The following is a 17,500-nucleotide window of genomic DNA, read 5'->3' as shown; positions in this document are numbered from 1 at the left end:
TGTTGTAGTGATCTACATATAGTGATGACTGTTGTAGTGATCTACATAATAGTGATCACTGTTGTAGTGATCTACATAATAGTGATCACTGTTGTAGTGATCTACATAGTGATCACTATTGTAGTGATCACTGGAAAAGAAAGGTCAATCAACTTTTATAATTTTCCCCAAAATTGCTAGTTGCTTCCTATTGAAAGTTTCCATGAATATGTGCTGGAGTCTGACAGACTGAACACACCGCATCTCTCCTTTTTAGATCAAGGTTGTTTTGAATCGGATGTTTTATTGAGAAAAGAGTATTATTTTTTTCTGACGTTAGCGGTGGTGTTTGGGAATTTAGCTCCTCCATAAACACTTGGGGGGGGAAACGCTGGTATTTACATTCTGTCCACACGCCTCCGGTCTTGTTTGTCATGTTCTCTGCTGGATCACGTGTTGTCTCGTCTCTGCCCTCAGACGTCCCCCTGGTGTCCACTCTGGTGTCGGCACCCTACAGCGGCTGTATGGAGGTCAGTGTTAACGGACGCCCTCTGGACTTGGACCAGGCCGTCCACAAACACAACGACATCCGCTCACACTCCTGCCCCCTGCTGGACTCTCACCAGTGACCATTGCCGTCGTCGGTCTGTCAAACCTGATGCATAATGCAGTTCATTGAGGCAATGTAGATGACTTTGGAAATGTTGCGTAAAAAACAAGCCTTCGCCAATGGGGAAATATAATGTGATTAGATTTGGAATGTAAAAAAAACAAGACCGCGGACTCCTGGTCCAGCCGGACCCTTCACCTTGTCCTTTTGCCGTGATGACGCTGCCACCTAGAGGCATTTGCAGGGATTTCACGGTATTTTCAGTATGCTATTGTGACTCAGTTAGTTAGTTAGCCAGCCAGTGAGCAACATACCCAGTATTAGGCTAGAACCTCAAAGGTCCAGTAACAAAGATATGGCAATAAATGCTGCACAACGTTGCCTCAGAATTGTCTATGTATCATAGCCTTTTAAGCCCACCAGAACACGCAGGGCCTTATCCAGGTCAACGTCAAATTGTTGGCCTTGGGTCGGCCTGCTAAGCCCGGCATGCTGTGCACAAAATGCAGATGAGACTGGACCTTTGTAGGCAGTGTGACACTAGCTGCAACAAACTTGGGCTGAATGAAACTGTGGCCATATTGCTTTACATCCAGTTCAACCTAAAGCCCACATCCACAAAGCTTCGAAGAGAAGCGCTATAAATCTACAATCAGTTTTTGTTCACACTCAGTAAGACCGAAAAGAATGGGGATCAGATCAATAAGGCTAGATCAGCTCTCCTACTCAGACTAGGTGTGAATGGGTGTCCAGATCTTCACGTGTTAGGTGCATAAAGACTTGTCAGGGGTTGATTAAGGGGACTAAACCAGACTAAACCTAACAAGCTGAATTTCCCCTTTACCAAAGCAGGGAGGTCTGATAGCTAGGGCTATATTCAGCTAGGCACATAGCTGCATTCTGTAGGAAACCTTGCACATTGTTGCAGATAGAAATGGACTGTGATGTAAAGCCATTTTCTTGTTTTTCTTTCTCTACCGATGCACTCCGTGTCTACCTGCAACCTTAAAAATCAACCGTGTGCCTACAAAGAAACAACCAACCGAACCTTCTCGACAGCTCCCCTCCAGGCGCCAGGGGTGTGTTCGGCGAGGGCGAAACATTTCACAACGCTGCGGATGGTGTTGTCACAGAAAAACCCAGAGCCAACTCTTCTCCTGAAGATACATTGTTACTCGTCGTAGTTCAGCACTATGCATTTCTATCCGAGCGTTTTGGAACGTTGCGCGTTTTTTGAGCAGAATCGCGTTTCCCCCCGCCTCGATCACACCCCTGTTTCCAAATGAAATAATCTTTACTCACCGATTCCCACTGAGGCCCCCCTCTCTTTACCGTCAGAATCACCAACTCGCAGTTAAATACCTGGGAAAGAAGCTGCCGTATGCTAATCGTCAGATGTCGCTACGTTACTCACAGAAGCACAGGGAGATAGGAAGGGACGCTCTCCAGCCAAGGAGAGAGAAATTGAGCACTGCACCGATCGCACCATACAAGCTACTGAGAGTAAGAAAAAAAGAGTGCGCTGTAATATAGTGAATATGTAAATAATGTGACTGTATAATGCTTTGTAGAAGACCCGAAAACAAAACACTACCTTATACTCCTTGAGGTACCTGCACCATTTCAGTTAATCAAAGGTCTTGGTTTCCCCCCCAAAACACAAGATACCAACACTAATCCAGCCAGGAGAGCAACAGAGAGTGTCAGAAGTTCAAGTTGTTCTCCTGCCGCGCCTGAAATGCTTCTTAGCTAAAAGTTCAAAGGCTCAAATCCAGGAGTCTTCTCTTGCGAATGTTTTTTTGGCGGGCTGAGAGCTATCCAGGGATCAAAATCAAACTCTTGAGGTAGAATTTTGAATTAGATTTTATAGGTGCTGAGCAAATCCAAAATCAAAACAAAGAATGTGAGTGGAGCATTGAGAATGCCAAAAGGGCTCCAGTATTATTTTCCTTGTGTTATGTATCATTTTCTAGTGAGTTGATGAGTGAATGCTGGACTATAGAGCTTGACATGTTAGTGTTCTTCTTCTTTTTTTATCACGTGTTGTATATTGAACTTACCTTTGTTTTTATTTTTCACTTTAACTGCCAGTATGTGTATGACTATGATGCGGAGAGAAGTCTGCCTTTTTCAGTTTTAACTTTCCTCAACAGTGAAAAAAAATCCTATTTAAAAACAAAAATAAAGGCAGTTGTATGAAGATATTATAGAGTAAAATTGTATTTAAAAAAAACTTTGTTTTGAGGTGGTTTTTTGTATGCCGTGTGATTATGTCAGTGGTGACTTTTCCCATCTGGCCCAATTATGTTGCTGATGACATGACATGACATGACACTATCAGCAAACAACAACAAAAATTCATTTGAGGTGTAACAGTACAATCCAACATCTGGTATTGGTAGAAGTACTAGTAACACTTTTAAATAATTGTGCTAATTTAAGACACGTTTTGATAAAAGCCTTATCTTATTCTTGGAGCCAGCAGCCTCAGAATCCGTCCATATACACAAATAATATATATATGTATTGTGTGAATCATTTAATGAGAACTTCACAGAGACAACTGTCAAAGTAATATAGCTACATTATTGTCATTTATTCTACAGTTCACATTTCAAGATAGCCCTTCACAATTTGAATTGCTTGTACAATAGTTAGTATAGTGAGACAATGCACGGGAAGACCAGTGATCCAGCATGACAGAAACAACTGTTCTACTATACGCTCAGTTACAGTATGTAATATGTAACTGGGTCTAGAATAAGCTCGGAACTGTGTCCTGAGTCGGTCAGTTTTGCTGCTATGGTCTTAAGTCAGACAATGTTAGTTATTGTAAAAAAAAAAAAATTACCATGTAATGTTTCCAACTAGTTTGATGGTCTAAAAGTCAAGTAGAACTGCTTATCTTTCTAAAGAAATAACATTAGATTTGTCTTTAACAGTCAGAAAAAAAGACGCATTTAGCTGTGCACTAGGCTTGTCCCGAGTCGGTCACCCCTCTATACGTTAACCTAAATAATGCAGTTACGCCATTCAAAGTCGATCGCCCATTGTTGCCCAAAACGCGTCCTATGGCTTTCTCTCATCAAAGTCCCGTTCCTAAAGTAATTTTAAATGTCCATGTATTTATATGATATTTGACATGCTGATTCTTAGATATGTCTAAATGTATTTCACAACACGAGATGAAAATCCACACAAAGAGACCGGAAAGTACGTCAGACCGGATGCGACCGACTCGGGACAATCGGCGGCGGAGGGTGACCGACTTAGCACACAGTGACGTTACACATGAAGTCACATCATGATGGATATATAGACACACGGAACAGCTATAAGAGGGCGTCTTTCACCTTCAGACACATGAGATGAAGCCTCACGTCAGTACAAGTCAAGTCTCGAAGCTCACCGAGTGCAGACTAGTCTAGACTAGTCTAAGTAGACTAGTCTACCACCACGTTGCCTAGTATGAAGTGCCTTGTGCTACTTTCTCTGACCAGGTCACGAGACGATTCCTCCGGACGGTCATCCACGACGGCCCGTATGTTTGGCTGGGGGGCGGGGCTTAGCAGGCGTAAGGCGGGGGTTTCTCAAAGGGGTTGTAGGCGGCTCCGTACAGGACGGGGGCGTTGGGTTGCAGCATGTAGCCCCCCGGCTCCTGGGAGCCTCCCTGGGACGGCGGCTGGGTGGGAGCCTGGGAGGGGGGCTGGCTCTCCTCGGAGGGGCAGGCGGTGGAGTCGGGGTCTCCCTCGCAGACCGGCTGGGGTGTAGAGGGAGCCTGGTAGGTGCTGTGATGCTGTGGGGAGAAGAGGGTGTGGTCTTCATGTTCATATTGTGTTGTTGTTGTCAGGTTAACATTTTGTTATATAGCTGTCAGGTGCTTTTATGTCTTTGTCTTGAACATATTCAAGATCTTTCGACCATGCATACCTACCTGCATGGGCATTGGGTAGTTGGGGTAGGTGGGTGTACCTACCTGCATGGGCATTGGGTAGTTGGGTTAGGCGGGCGTACCTACCTGCATGGGCATTGGATAGTTGGGTTAGGCGGGCGTACCTACCTGCATGGGCATTGGATAGTTGGGTTAGGCGGGCGTACCTACCTGCATGGGCATTGGGTAGTTCGGGTAGGCGGGCGTACCTACCTGCATGGGCATTGGGTAGGCGGGCGTACCTACCTGCATGGGCATTGGGTAGTTGGGGTAGGCGGGCAGCGTCTGTCCTGATGGACAGAAGCCGGCGTAGGTGAGCATGTGCTGGGTGGGGTTGTACAGGATGTGGGGGAGGGGCATCGGGCTGGGGGCCGTCGGAGCAGTAGGTTTCTGATGGGGAAAACAGGGAAAATGTCAGGGACTAGAAGATAATGTCAGGGACTAGAAGATGGGAGAACGTGCAAAAGCCAGTGTGTGAACAGGTATGTGTGTACAGTACAGCAGTGGTTCTCAAATCTTTTCACATAAGGGACCCCTAAACTGACAAAAATTAGACCACTGACCCCCATTTCATAGGATTTTGTCCCATGGTCCCCCATATGATAATCAGATTGATGCTTTTAGATATTTTATTACTGAAAGATAAGATAAGGATCCTATGGTTTAGATGTCTTCCCAGTACAGTAACACCTCTAGGTGGTGTTACTCACCTCTAGGAGGTGTTACTGCACAGGCTAGAAACCAATGGGAGGGTTGGATTGGGTTTATTTTGGGGTCAGATTTGACCTTTTAGGCGGTGTGCAAACAAGTCACCTTTAGGTGGCAGTCACCTCTTTTTTAAGTGAATGGCTTCTGAGTGGTTTTGTGTCACCTTGTTCCCCCTCTCCATGAGTTTGGAGCTATGGGAAAGGAAACCACATCCGGCGCCTGCTCACCATGTCCTTGTACGCGCCGAGGATGGCGGCGGCGATGATGCCCAGGAACAAGCTCAACACGTTGAGCACCACAGACGCCCAGAGGAGGCGCTGCAGGTGGATCACGTCCCAGCAGCTATTCACCCCGGTGTACTCATAGTAGTACGCATAGCGGTGGTCTGGGCTATAGAGACAGAAGAGAGGGAGTGTGAGCTGAATCTGAATCGAGGATAGTGCAAACACGACGCGCACACACACAGATTCACTCTCTAATGTGTTCCAATGTGTTCAGGTGGACCATCATCTGCTTTAGCCGTTACCTCCTTCTTGGCCTCCTGTTCATCTCACCTGTTACAGTTGTACAGGTAGCAGCAGTAGCAGGTGTTGCTCCTCACTTTCAGCTTGCACGAAGTCGTGAGTGAAGTGCTGCACGCCACCTGCGGTTTCAGAGGTCTAGTGAGTTCAAGAAGTGCGTTGAGCATCGTTCATTTTTAAACGCTTCATCAGCCCTCTGGAAACAGATACATCAGCCACACAGCACAGTAATTGGCTGCAGTTTGGACAAATAAATATAAGAGTGTAATCTTCTTTATGACTGTTAATTGAATTTGGTTTGATGAAGAGTAGACTGGATAGCATCCAGATTGCATTATGTTGCTCAAGGCCATCTCCCCACAGTGTTGTCCTTGCTTGTGTACCAGCAAATCTCTGCAGTAACATCTTTTGACCACTAGATGCCACTACACACTCAGTGTTCTGCTCCAAAAGACTGCAGAAGTGCACAGTATAACACTTCATTAACCCAAAACCGAATTTATTATAATAATCTAAAACCATACAGACCCTAAAGTTAAGCTAACACACATAATTGAAAACTCATATAAAGCAGCGTGAAGGAAAAGGAGGATATGCCTCATAACTTTAAATTTCATAAGCAGAAGTAAAGGCTATCTTCAAGCCACACAAGTATATTCTTCTTCTATACTTTCTAATCTTATTCATATATTTGTTAATTATACAAAGTCCTCCAGATGTTTGTGCAAGATATCATCATCTCAGAGCAAAAGGGATTGGCTTAACTAGTTCAATGTACTGTACCTCTGGTCAGGAATGGGAAAATAGTCTTCTAAGTTAAATAGTCTATCGATCTAACTATCACTGAAACAACTAGATTGGGCCAATTAGGATTATGTACACATTTAAAAAATTTAAATACGTGAGATTTACGGGGAAAATAACCAAACAGGAGCACAATGGGAGAAAGGGGTGGGGGAATATGGGAGAGACGTATGTAGGCTCAGAATCACCTCAGTATAGTAGTATGTAGGAGTATGTAGTAATGTAGGCTCAGAATCACCTCAGTATAGTAGTATGTAGGAGTATGTAGTAATGTAGGCTCAGAATCACCTCAGTATAGTAGTATGTAGGAGTATGTAGTGTGTAGTCTCAGAATCACCTCAGTATAGTATTGGTCGTAGGCGAAAGCTATGCCACTCTTGTGAAAGGCACATTTGTTCTCCAGCAAAGGTCCGCTATCCTGTGTGAGCGTCACAAAGAGACGAGCAAAAGTTACAAAATGCTTTACAAAAGGAAATCAAACAAGTTACAACAAGTTAAGAAACAAAAAAAACAGAAAATGAAAAGCGATGGCTCTTTAGGGTTCAGTCAGTGCAGTACAGCTGAAGTCAATAGACCCTTCTCACGGGGGCCATTTTGTGTCGAAAAGGCAGGGTAAACACAGGTGCAAACAAAACACTAATGAGGGTTTCAAACTTCCATGATTGGAATTTGGAAACCCTCGTTAGTGTTTTGCTCGCACCTGTGTTTATTCTGCCTTTTCGACACAAAATGGCCCCCGTGAAAAGGGTCAATGGTGACTGGTTTCCCCTCCAGTTGTGCTGGCAGCCTTCCTGTGTGCTATACGGACACACGTCACCTGTGTTTCAACTGGCATGAGGTTGGAGTAGATGATGACATCATTTTCATTTTTGGGTGAACACGGAGGTTTACAAGGTAGGACTGGTCAGAACATAGGATTAATCAAAAATGATTTGAATCCCTGTCATCAAAAAGGTGCAATAAATAAGATTTGTACTGTCCCATAGCAAAATAAAATCAAGCTAAAATAATCATAATATATCTATGGGGTTTTGATAGGGCTATTGATCAATACCAGTGACTCCACAATTACTTCGCCAGGTGCTGAATTGTCTGGCTTTTAAAACTGGCTTGTAAAACAGGCCTGGATTTTATTATTTTATTTTGGACTCCACACTAGGGCTGCACAATTAATCGTATTTTCATCGTCATCGCAATATGAACATGCGCAATAAACACATCGCAAAGACTGCCTGAAACGCAATGAGTAACAAAAGTGGTTTTATTTACATGCGTTGTGCATTCTCACTCAGCATCTGATCATTTTGTCTTGTGTTGTAAATCCAGCGTACACCTTTCCCTTGCAACAGTGCGCTCCGCCCCTCTGCCAAAGCCCAAACTCGCTGTGTGTAGTTTCAGCTAGAGTCAGTGTGTATTTCATTTCTTTATTCAGTGGGCATAGGCTATGTTTGGGGCCTATGTTAGCATTATTAAAGCAGAAAGACATAGGAACTGTATAGCTAATATGCATACTTTAATATTTGTTTATCGCAAGTCGTATCGTCATCGCTATATTGAACAATGTTATCGCACATCGCAGATTTTCCTCATATCGTGCAGGCCTACCCCACACCCACCCCCTCCTTTTCAAATGCTCAAAGTCGCATCATTGCTCAAAGCTACGATATTATTACAATATTTTGCATCATGGTATATTCTCATCACTAGATCTTTCTGATGGATCTCTGCTCTAATTAGCTAGCTTGTGTCAATATCTGTCAATGTTGTTGCACTTATCCAATAGAGGTTATTAATAGCCTTAAATTCATTCATCCCAATTTAATTGATTTAAATACTGAATTAAAATGAGACTAAAATTCGACAGTTGGTAGTTGATGTGCTCGCCCTACTGTAAGTTTCATCCGAATTCAGCAAAGCTGCTCTGCACATTCTAGTTATTATGCCCAGGGTCAATTCAGATCTCTATGGTTCTGATAAATGTGCCTCTTCAAATCAACCAGACTGTGTTGATGTAAACACCTGTTCACCTAAAATCAAGGTTGATATGTTACAGACATAATCTCAGATCTATCCTGAAACAGTTTTGCACAAATTAATTTGGTTTACTTTGGGAGTTAGAGTTTGAATTTGATGTAATCAAGGGGAATACTTATTCAGTGATAATAAAACACACCGATGTGAAAATGTTAGTCAAGAATCTTTCTAAGAAAATCAATTGCACCAACATCTGGGATGCAATACAGTTGAAGGTGTATTCAAAGAAGACATACGTAGGTATTATAGTACAGTATAAGTATTATAGGTCAAATCATACAGACTTATCTTTGACTGGGAGAAAGACAGGAAATGTTTAAAGACAAATTCAATCAGCCCTGTTTTCGCTGAGCGTCTGGCCCAGATCTCGGGGCAGGTCGGGATCTGAGACGGCTTGGTCTGGTCCAGTGATGAGTCATGGTGGAGAGGTGATGAGTCATGGTGGAGAGGTGGTGTCGGTGACAACTCTGTCTGATTGCATCCACAAAGTTTCATTAGGAAAACCTGGTGTGTGCTGTATGTGTGTATGTTGGTGCTGTAGGACAGTGTTTCCCAACCAGGGGTACGTGTACCCCTTTTAGGGGTACTTGAGCAGCTTGCAGGGGGTACTTGGAAAGATTGGGGATTACAATTTATTTACAAAATGATTAAAACATAATTCCATGTAATTTCATAGGCCCATCTTAGTCAAACTGACGACTTTTTCCAATTGAAAACAGTTAGAATTGTATTAAAGGGGGTAATTCAAATGATTTTCATTTAATAATCAGATGTGTTAGGCCTACTAAAAGTTTAATATCATTTTAATAAAACAAATTTCAGAAAATCATCGACACACATGAGCGAGGGGGTACTTTGGCATGGCAAAACAGCTCAATGGGTACATAAGACCAAAAAGGTTGGGAACCACTGCGGAACTGTATAGAGACACTGCATGAAATAGGCTACGCCCATCACGGGGGAAAGCTCTCCATTCGCTTCCATACACCAGCATCATTTTCCTTGAATTAAACATAGCTAAAAACTGTTGTGTCGTGGGCTGCGCAGACAACAAATGTTAAAAAAAATGGCCAATTAAAGGTTTTTTGTACTCCCGAGCAAAACAAGGAAGTAAGTTGGAGTGTTCATCTTCCGTATTATGATCTTTGTGTGCAACATGTGACATAGGAGAACGGCAGGATTGGGGAGGGGGAGTTTTTGTTTTCCCCGTTTTGGGCGTGGTTTCTGCAGTGTCTCTATCTCTTTACATGGCATTGGACACGTAATGAAATCCTTGTGTGTTGTTAATGTGATTAAAATTCAGTATGTTGTGTTGTTGAGGTTGTGTGTGTGTGTGTGTGAGTGTGTGCTTGTTTAGAAGAGAGAAAAAGGCAATTTGTTTCATTCGCGTTCCTTCAACCAACCAAAGCGCGTGAGTGTGTGCGTTAACGTGCGTTAACGTGCGTTAACGTGCGTTAACGTGCGATACGTACTATGAACTCTGCCGCGATGATCCCGTCCACAATGGCACAGAAGAAAGACGCAATGACTCCAATACTGATGAATATGATGGCTGCCATGAGCTGGAGAAGGAGAGGAAGGACAAAAGATAGCGGTGAAGATTTAGATTAGATAGATTAGATTTATATTAATTATATTAAAAACAAAAAACAAAAACAAAATATAAATTTTCACATAACAAAATTAAGTAGAGAACAAAACACACATACACACACACATGTCCATAAGCTCCCTTGGTCGCTCTCCTGGTGTGTGTTCTGATTGGCTGACTGCGGTGTCTGGGGCGGGACAATAAAGAAAACTTACAGTTTCTTGCTCCGCCAACCCAGATGTGCTTTGTGGGTAATATACAGACACAGAGGCAACCTTTTGTACCAGCAAGGGCAATCTAATTCCCCCAATCTGAGACACACACACACACACACACACCAGGCACACACACACACACACACACACACACACGCGCACACACACACACACACACACTGTACAAACACACGGTCCTAGATAGAACGATGAAAACCAGATTGTTGCCTTATCTCACATCAGTAAATCAAACCTCTTTTCAATTAAGTCTTTCTGTCTGTCTGAATGAGGTCTAATGGTATAATCGGTGTTCATAATACACACTACAATTTAATCACCTGACGTCAATCAGTACCACACACACACACACACACACACACACCTTTCTCTCTGTCCATATAAGCTTGCATGTGATGTATGTATACATACATACATATATACATGCATGCATGCATACATACATACATGCATACATGTATGTATGTATGCATGTATGTATGCATGTATGTATGTATATATGTATGTATGTATGTATGTATATATGTATGTATGTATGTATGTATGTATGTATGCATGTATGCATGTATGTATGTTTTTATCCCATTCCCTCTATTCTCCATTGGTTTCTTTATTGCTAATCTGTCAATATGCCAAAGAGCCTAAAGTGTTGGCCCCTCTGAAACAAAAAGCAAAATATGAAGGGTTTAAGGAGGAAATTAAGGAGGTTTTTAATCCAGTGGTGCATTTGTTTAACAAATCATGCTCAACAAATTCATTTTATTCAGCGACATTGACTCGCTAGCTTATGTGCTTAAGTGTTCTATGGGAAAATGACAAACTGACTGTGCATGTGTAAAATGAGGGACCCCGAAAATGAAGTTCCTTCAGTGAAAGTGAATGAGAGCTGGAGCAGAGCAGCTTTATCTGTCTCCAGCCCAGACTCTCCACTTCATTAGTGGTGGTGGGAATGACTCTGCCTTTATGGGCTGCGAGCAGGAGATGAGGCCAGCACAGACAATAGACCCTGACAAGTGCATTACTTCACATTAGCTTAGCACCAGCTGCCAGCACATAAAACACCCTGTCTTCCCTTCTTACCCATGAAGCGACAGCGAGAGAGAGAGGTCTAAAGAGAGATGACCTTGGGATCACCTGACTTTTGGTGTCAAAACTGAGTTAGTCACATGAACCTATTCTATAAGGAGTGCCTGTTGACATAATGTGTGGTGGTGTTTTGAAAATAATGATTTTTTTTTAGTCTGTAATTAATTTTCTAAAATAAACGGTTCCATCTCCATTTAACTCAATGGATACTGAAAACTTTGATGCTCAATTTTCTCAGAACTATCCTGAAGGCAGTTAGACCCTTATAAGACAGTGAGAGAGAGCTATAATGAAGAGACAGGTTGTGAGAGAACGAGATCATCACTGATCATAACCACCAGTATGGAAAGATTGGGAAGGATAATACATGCCAAAGGTAAAGAAACACTTTCTACTTTACACTTTGGCTGGAAGGTATATTCAGCGGAAGAGAATTTCGTGACAAAGGGATAAAGAAAGACACAAAGGAGGAATTATATAGCAGAGAGTAAAGATACCTATCATGACTCAACTAAAAGCCGCTGACCGCTCCCAAGGTCGTCCACTGCCTGAGTGGTCAAGTGACCAATCATGACCACAGCCCGGTGGACAGGCTTGTCACGAGGGCCGGGCGTCCCGTGGCCTGTTGGGTAAAATACGGCCCTTTTAAAAGGTTCCGCCGTTCTGCTCTCCAGCCACAAGGTGAGCAAGAGGACGGCAGTCTGTGAGATACGACCGGTCACTGTGGAAGAGACCATGAACTACACAGTACGTGATGCATTCAGTCATCAAGCAACCACAGTCAAGACCAATAACAGGTGCCTGGCAGAGGGGACGGGATTTCATTTGTGGAAAAGAGCCAATTTCACGCCTCAATCAACAATCCTTTGATACATTTTGAAGGACAAAAGAAGACAAGATGAGAAGTAGAGATAGGACTCAAACCTCAATTATTTATTTATTCATTGATTTACTTTATACATGTACAGGAAAAGCCAACTAACCTTGCAAAGGTGTTTTGTCAGCCACACTCTGCCTCACATTCATACAGGAGAGCCTGGTCTCTCGACATTTTCCTGAAATGAGACAATGCTCTGACAAAATCAGCAGCGTTGGGGAATATTATGTCCATATATTGGTCCCTCAACCTCACTAGCACATGCTGAAACCGCAAAATGTCACTCTGTGTCTCAGAGAAGGGGTGTGGGAATTCCCCAAAATTCACCTGCTGATGATGTCATCAGCAGCAGGTGAATTCCAACTGACTACAACCACTCTAATCCACGAAGAGAGCGGTTGGGGTTTGTAGTGAATTTCGGGACTTGCCGCAGCCTGTCCCCCGGGACAGATAGTGTATCGGTGTGTTACCTATGGAGGTCAAGTTCAACAAGCAAATAGATGTGTGGTAGATAGATTCCACCTCAATCCAAAAGGACGTGTCAGAAGTGGGATTCGAACCCACGCCTCCATTCAGAGACCAGAAATCCCATTCACACTGACAGGGAAGGTATGAACCTTGAGTCTGGCGCCTTAGACCACTCGGCCATCCTGACAACTACATGCACCTGGTCACTAGAAGGCTTTTTCAATAGGGCAACAGAGAGGCCATTTACACCTGGCACTAACATGCGTTTTCTGTGATCAGAATGTACAAAAATAAAAGTTTGTGGCTTTGTGTTGTTATTGTTGTGGAGGAATCTTACAGATTGGACCTTGATGGGATGCAAACACATGGAAAAATGGCCATGGATTCTGTTACCATTAGTCTACATAAAACAATGTAAGATAAATCAAATGATTGGTAGCTTTGAATTTAGAAACTGAGAATCATGCAGTCTTATTCAGATTGTTTTAGATGGGAACCCTCCTTTGCAGTATAGTTTATTGAAGAACACACCCTGAACTCATTTGATTGGTCACTGCAACTGCTTCTTCCTGAAAAAATGCAGCAGGTAAATAAAACGTGGTTAAGATTAGTGTTAGGGTGTGAAATTAGTGCTGTTTGGGGTGTCCTTGGTCTGGTGGCTTAATGGTTAAGGTGCTTGCCTTACAATCTGAGGACTAGGGTTCTATTCCCAGTCAAACCATACACATCTTTATAAAACATTAGGTTTAGGCAAGTACAACAATTTGGTTTGGGTTATACTAGTCTTAAACAACTAGCCAGAGGAAAGAGTGAAAAGCCCTGAGAAAACCTGCTTTAAGAAGTCTGACCTGGTGGTGCAGAGAGGGTGCTTCCTGCCCTGCAGTATTAAGGCCTAGGTCACTTTTGAGGTCAGGGGTTCGAGCCTAGTGAGTAGCTGTACTTCTACTTAAGTAAAAGTTAATGCAGAGGACACCCACGTTGCATTCAAGTACAGTCAGTTAGATTCAGCTTTGGTGGTGGTGGTTGCTGCGCTAAACCTCTGGTGTCACTCCACATTTACTCTTTATACAGTATGTATCAGCTTTATATCAGCTTGATATCAACTATTGATGATAAATAAGCATCACTGCTGGCATCTTACACTTCAGCAGCTTATCATGTGAGCACTTCTGAAGCCAGAGTCTGATGCAGGGATTGAACCAACAACTTCCAAACATCTATTTAGACTCTAGTGTCTTGTGGCACCTTGCCTAAAGCCTAAAGAGTAAATGTGGAGTGACACCAGAGGTTTAGCGCAGGTTTAAGCAACCACCACCACCAAAGCTGAATCTAAATGACTGTACCTGAATGCAACGTGGGTGTCCTCTGGGTGGGAGACCTAGAACAGAGAGAGAGAGAGACAGAAAAAAGTGCTGCCATTGCCGGAGTTAATGGGGGGCTAGGGGGGGCAGGTGCCCCCAGTAGTAAAAAAAATTAAATAAAATTGCTCACCATTTTAAATCTCCATCTGACTGTCTGGCTGAATATGATCATACAATTTATATCCACTTTGACAAGCACCACAGGTATTGTAGGAGCCAAATTTGGTCTGCTATTATTTCCTATGATTATTATGTGTAATGTTTTATATGTCCATGGGGTGTCGCTGTGCCGTGTTACTTGGGCTCAGGTGATCTTATATAGGTGCTGCCTTCACCTCTGCTCACCAGGTGTTTCGACCCGGAAGGGCAAACGGTTTTTGACCGCCTCGCAGCGGGAACATTTGTTTGGTGCGCTGTCTCTGCCTTTAACTTTCTGTGGAAAATAACTGCTGTATTCACATCGGTGAAATGGAATAAATGAATGGGTTCCGAACATCAAGGACAGGCCTTCTTCGTCTTTCTTTATGCAGCACTCAAAGCAATGTTATCGTACGTATTACATCAGCTGTAGCGAGCGCGTCAGCCAGGTCATCCGCGGTCGAAGCACCTCAGTAGCCTACAGCAATAGACTGGGCTCCTATAACAATAGTCAAAAACCTTCGCACAAGTTGGAACTTTTGTTTTGTTTGTTTAGTTTACCGTTTAGTAACGTACGCGAGAGGATCAGGAGAGCTGTCGGGACAGCGCCGAGTTAACGTTATGCTGCCGATAGTTGCTTGGACTTTTATCGGCTAAAGTTATTAAACACAAAGCTACATTGGAGGACGTCAGTCAGCCCGAAGGAGGCCCAGGAGAGCTGCCGATTAGGAGGAGCTGCTTGGACTCGGCTACGGAGGAGGACCGGGACAGCTGCTCGGACAGGCCGGGTAGCTTCCAGGATCTCGGCTGGCGTTGCGGGTGCTGCAGTCAACCGAACCGGAGGAGGGCCACGTGAGCTGCCGCGGACAGGCCGGGGTAGCTGCTTGGTGCTCGGCCTCTTGGCTACGGAGGAGGACGTCTGCATCCGTCTGCTGCCATCCATGGGGGGCGAGGACGCAGGAGCTACGGTTAGGAGGAGCTGCAGGTGAATGGTGGCAGTGAGCGCCTGCTGGCCTGTTCAGCGTGGGGACGCGGATGCGTCTATTTCCTGGACGGGCTGTGTGTATTTCCTGAAGGAGACATTTCATTGCGGGGACGCGTCTGCGTCTATTTCCTGGAGGAGCTGTTTATTTGCGCTGTAGATGTTATATTCATGCACGAGCGGGACAATGTGCACAGCGCAGGTATGCGTGTAGCGCTACCAATGTGACATTATGGTCCATCTGTGAATGTTGCTGCTTGGTAAATCCGTGAAATATAATTGGTTTTGATTGTGTGGTTTAGGATATGTCTGAAGGTATTGGTATTTAAAAATAATAATAATAATAAATTGTTGTGTTAAATGATGTCTGACATACTGAAAAGTCACTCCAGAACCAGCAAACATGGATCCTCCATATCCAAAATGCTCTTTCAGGCAAAGGCTGAGAGAGCAGCACTTCTGGTCAGGGCGGCAGCCTTAAAGGAAAGGCATGCTCTGGAGGAGAAAGCCCTGGAGCTAAAATGGAGACAGGAAGAGCTGGATATTGCTGCTAAAATTGTAAAACTAACACCAACTAAACAACAACGACAGCAAACACCACAACAACAGCAGCAGAGCAAAATAACAATAACCACACAGCAGTTTAATCACCATTCAACAACTTCACAATCACAGCTTAAAGAAACATCCAACCAGCAGCCTACTTCACCCACCACATATGCGCTTACAGGGGCCGGTAAGGAGGACCAGTGTGTTCCTCTGTCCGTTCTCCCTGTAAAGGTGAACCCTGACTTTCATATTCTTCCAGATGTGATCACACAGAGAAAAATGCCAGTCACCGCTCCCAAGGAATGGGAGCCTTGGGAGATGAATGGCAGCGGGAATGGCCCGTATGCCAGTAGGACTGTGCTGGGAGGGGTCGTGAAAGGGCCGCTGAATGGAAACAGTGGTGCCTGGAAGGCGGCGCTTCCTTCTGTCATGACCAGCAGGATCTGTGTGTGTGACCTGGGAGACAGGCCGCCCAATCAACTTGGTCAGGAGATGGTGAAAGAGCTGATGGAGAAACCTCTGGAGGCGGCTGAGTTCGGTGTGGGATTAGAAACGAAGCTGTTGGAGCAGAAGGCCACCGTGGAGGGGGAACAGAAAGCAACGATCAGCCTAAGCAAACAGGCGACTGAGTGTGAACACCAGAGGATGGTGGAGCTGTGTGTCCAGCATGAGAAGCTCAGTCAGGCGAAGGCAGAACTCTCTCCTGAGGTGAGGGAGAGCAGGGAGGCTGCCCACCAGGCCTCCATGAGGGAGGAGAAACCGCAGCTAGAGCGGGAGGAGGCGGCTCTCGGTGAGGTCCAGGCCTCCATGAGGGAGGAGAAACCGCAACAGGAGCGGGAGGAGGCGGCCTCCATGAGGGAGGAGAAGCTGCAGCTGGAGCGGGAGGCGGCGCTCGGCGAGGTCAGGGGCTCCAAGAGGGCGAAGTGGTGCCAGGACCACGCAGTTCTTCAGGCCAAGCCACAGTTTGAACTACTGAAATACTGCAAGGTGCGAGCCATGCTGGAGGAGGAGTTAAGTGGAACCTGCCGTGACAGGCAGGCGGTTGGCCGTGCTGTGGAGCAGCTGGTTTCCAGTCATAATGCAGTGCTGCAGGAGAAAGAGCAACATGCACGCCCCCCAGAAGGGAGAAAATGGCATCTGCAGCAGGAGGTGTTGCACCTGCAGGAGGAGCAGGCTGTGCTGAAGAGGAGTTCAGAGCAAGAAGTAACTCAAGAGGAAGAGCTGGATGCTTGGTATCTGCAGCTGGAGGAGAGATGTACAGTGGAGTTGGCCAGCCTACACTCTGATCTCCCAGACCGTTGCTATGAAGGCCTACAGGAGCTAAAAGCTGGTCCTGCCCTGGATCTGGAACAACTCAAAGCCAGGAGGCAACAAAGCATGTTGAGAAGAGGAGGTGGTGTCTCACTGAACAGCTGCAGACAAGAATGACTGTTATCTAAATCTTCCTGGAGTAAACATCACAATGCAAAACTGCAAGGTACGCACAAAATGATGGTGTATTCTGTGAGATTGCAAGTAACAAAACATTTGGTACATGGAGTATGAATTTTTCTGTACCATAATAGTTTGGTGTATTTAAAACATTTGGCTCCTTTTATTGCATTTGTTTGAATTGTTATTGTCTGCCT

General features: G+C 44.5%; 2 protein-coding genes across 2 annotated transcripts in view; one reads left to right on the top strand and one right to left on the bottom strand.

The window, feature by feature from the left end:
• gas6 (growth arrest-specific 6) overlaps positions 1-2,809 on the top strand; it is a 26,574-nt gene extending 23,765 nt beyond the window's left edge. Inside the window, exon 15 of the mRNA XM_083662061.1 lies at positions 457-2,809. Within this exon, the coding sequence (XP_083518187.1) occupies positions 457-608 (152 nt within the window). The 3' untranslated portion in view covers positions 609-2,809. The remainder of the gene's footprint in view (positions 1-456) is intronic.
• Positions 2,810-4,154: 1,345 nt separating this feature from the next.
• The window catches only part of tmem255b (transmembrane protein 255B), a gene marked incomplete at both ends in the record, with an annotated part of 27,016 nt that continues 13,670 nt past the window's right edge, over positions 4,155-17,500 (bottom strand). Inside the window, 6 exons of the mRNA XM_083662445.1 lie at positions 4,155-4,385; positions 4,767-4,910; positions 5,456-5,618; positions 5,783-5,871; positions 6,891-6,971; positions 10,060-10,149. Of these exons, the coding sequence (XP_083518571.1) occupies positions 4,155-4,385; positions 4,767-4,910; positions 5,456-5,618; positions 5,783-5,871; positions 6,891-6,971; positions 10,060-10,149 (798 nt within the window). The remainder of the gene's footprint in view (positions 4,386-4,766; positions 4,911-5,455; positions 5,619-5,782; positions 5,872-6,890; positions 6,972-10,059; positions 10,150-17,500) is intronic.

This window comes from Poromitra crassiceps (assembly GCF_964638095.1).
Source record: "Poromitra crassiceps genome assembly, chromosome: 28".
Classification (NCBI taxonomy): domain Eukaryota; kingdom Metazoa; phylum Chordata; class Actinopteri; order Beryciformes; family Melamphaidae; genus Poromitra; species Poromitra crassiceps.
Note: the sequence above shows the minus strand (reverse complement) of the source record. Positions and strands in the feature narration are given on the sequence as shown.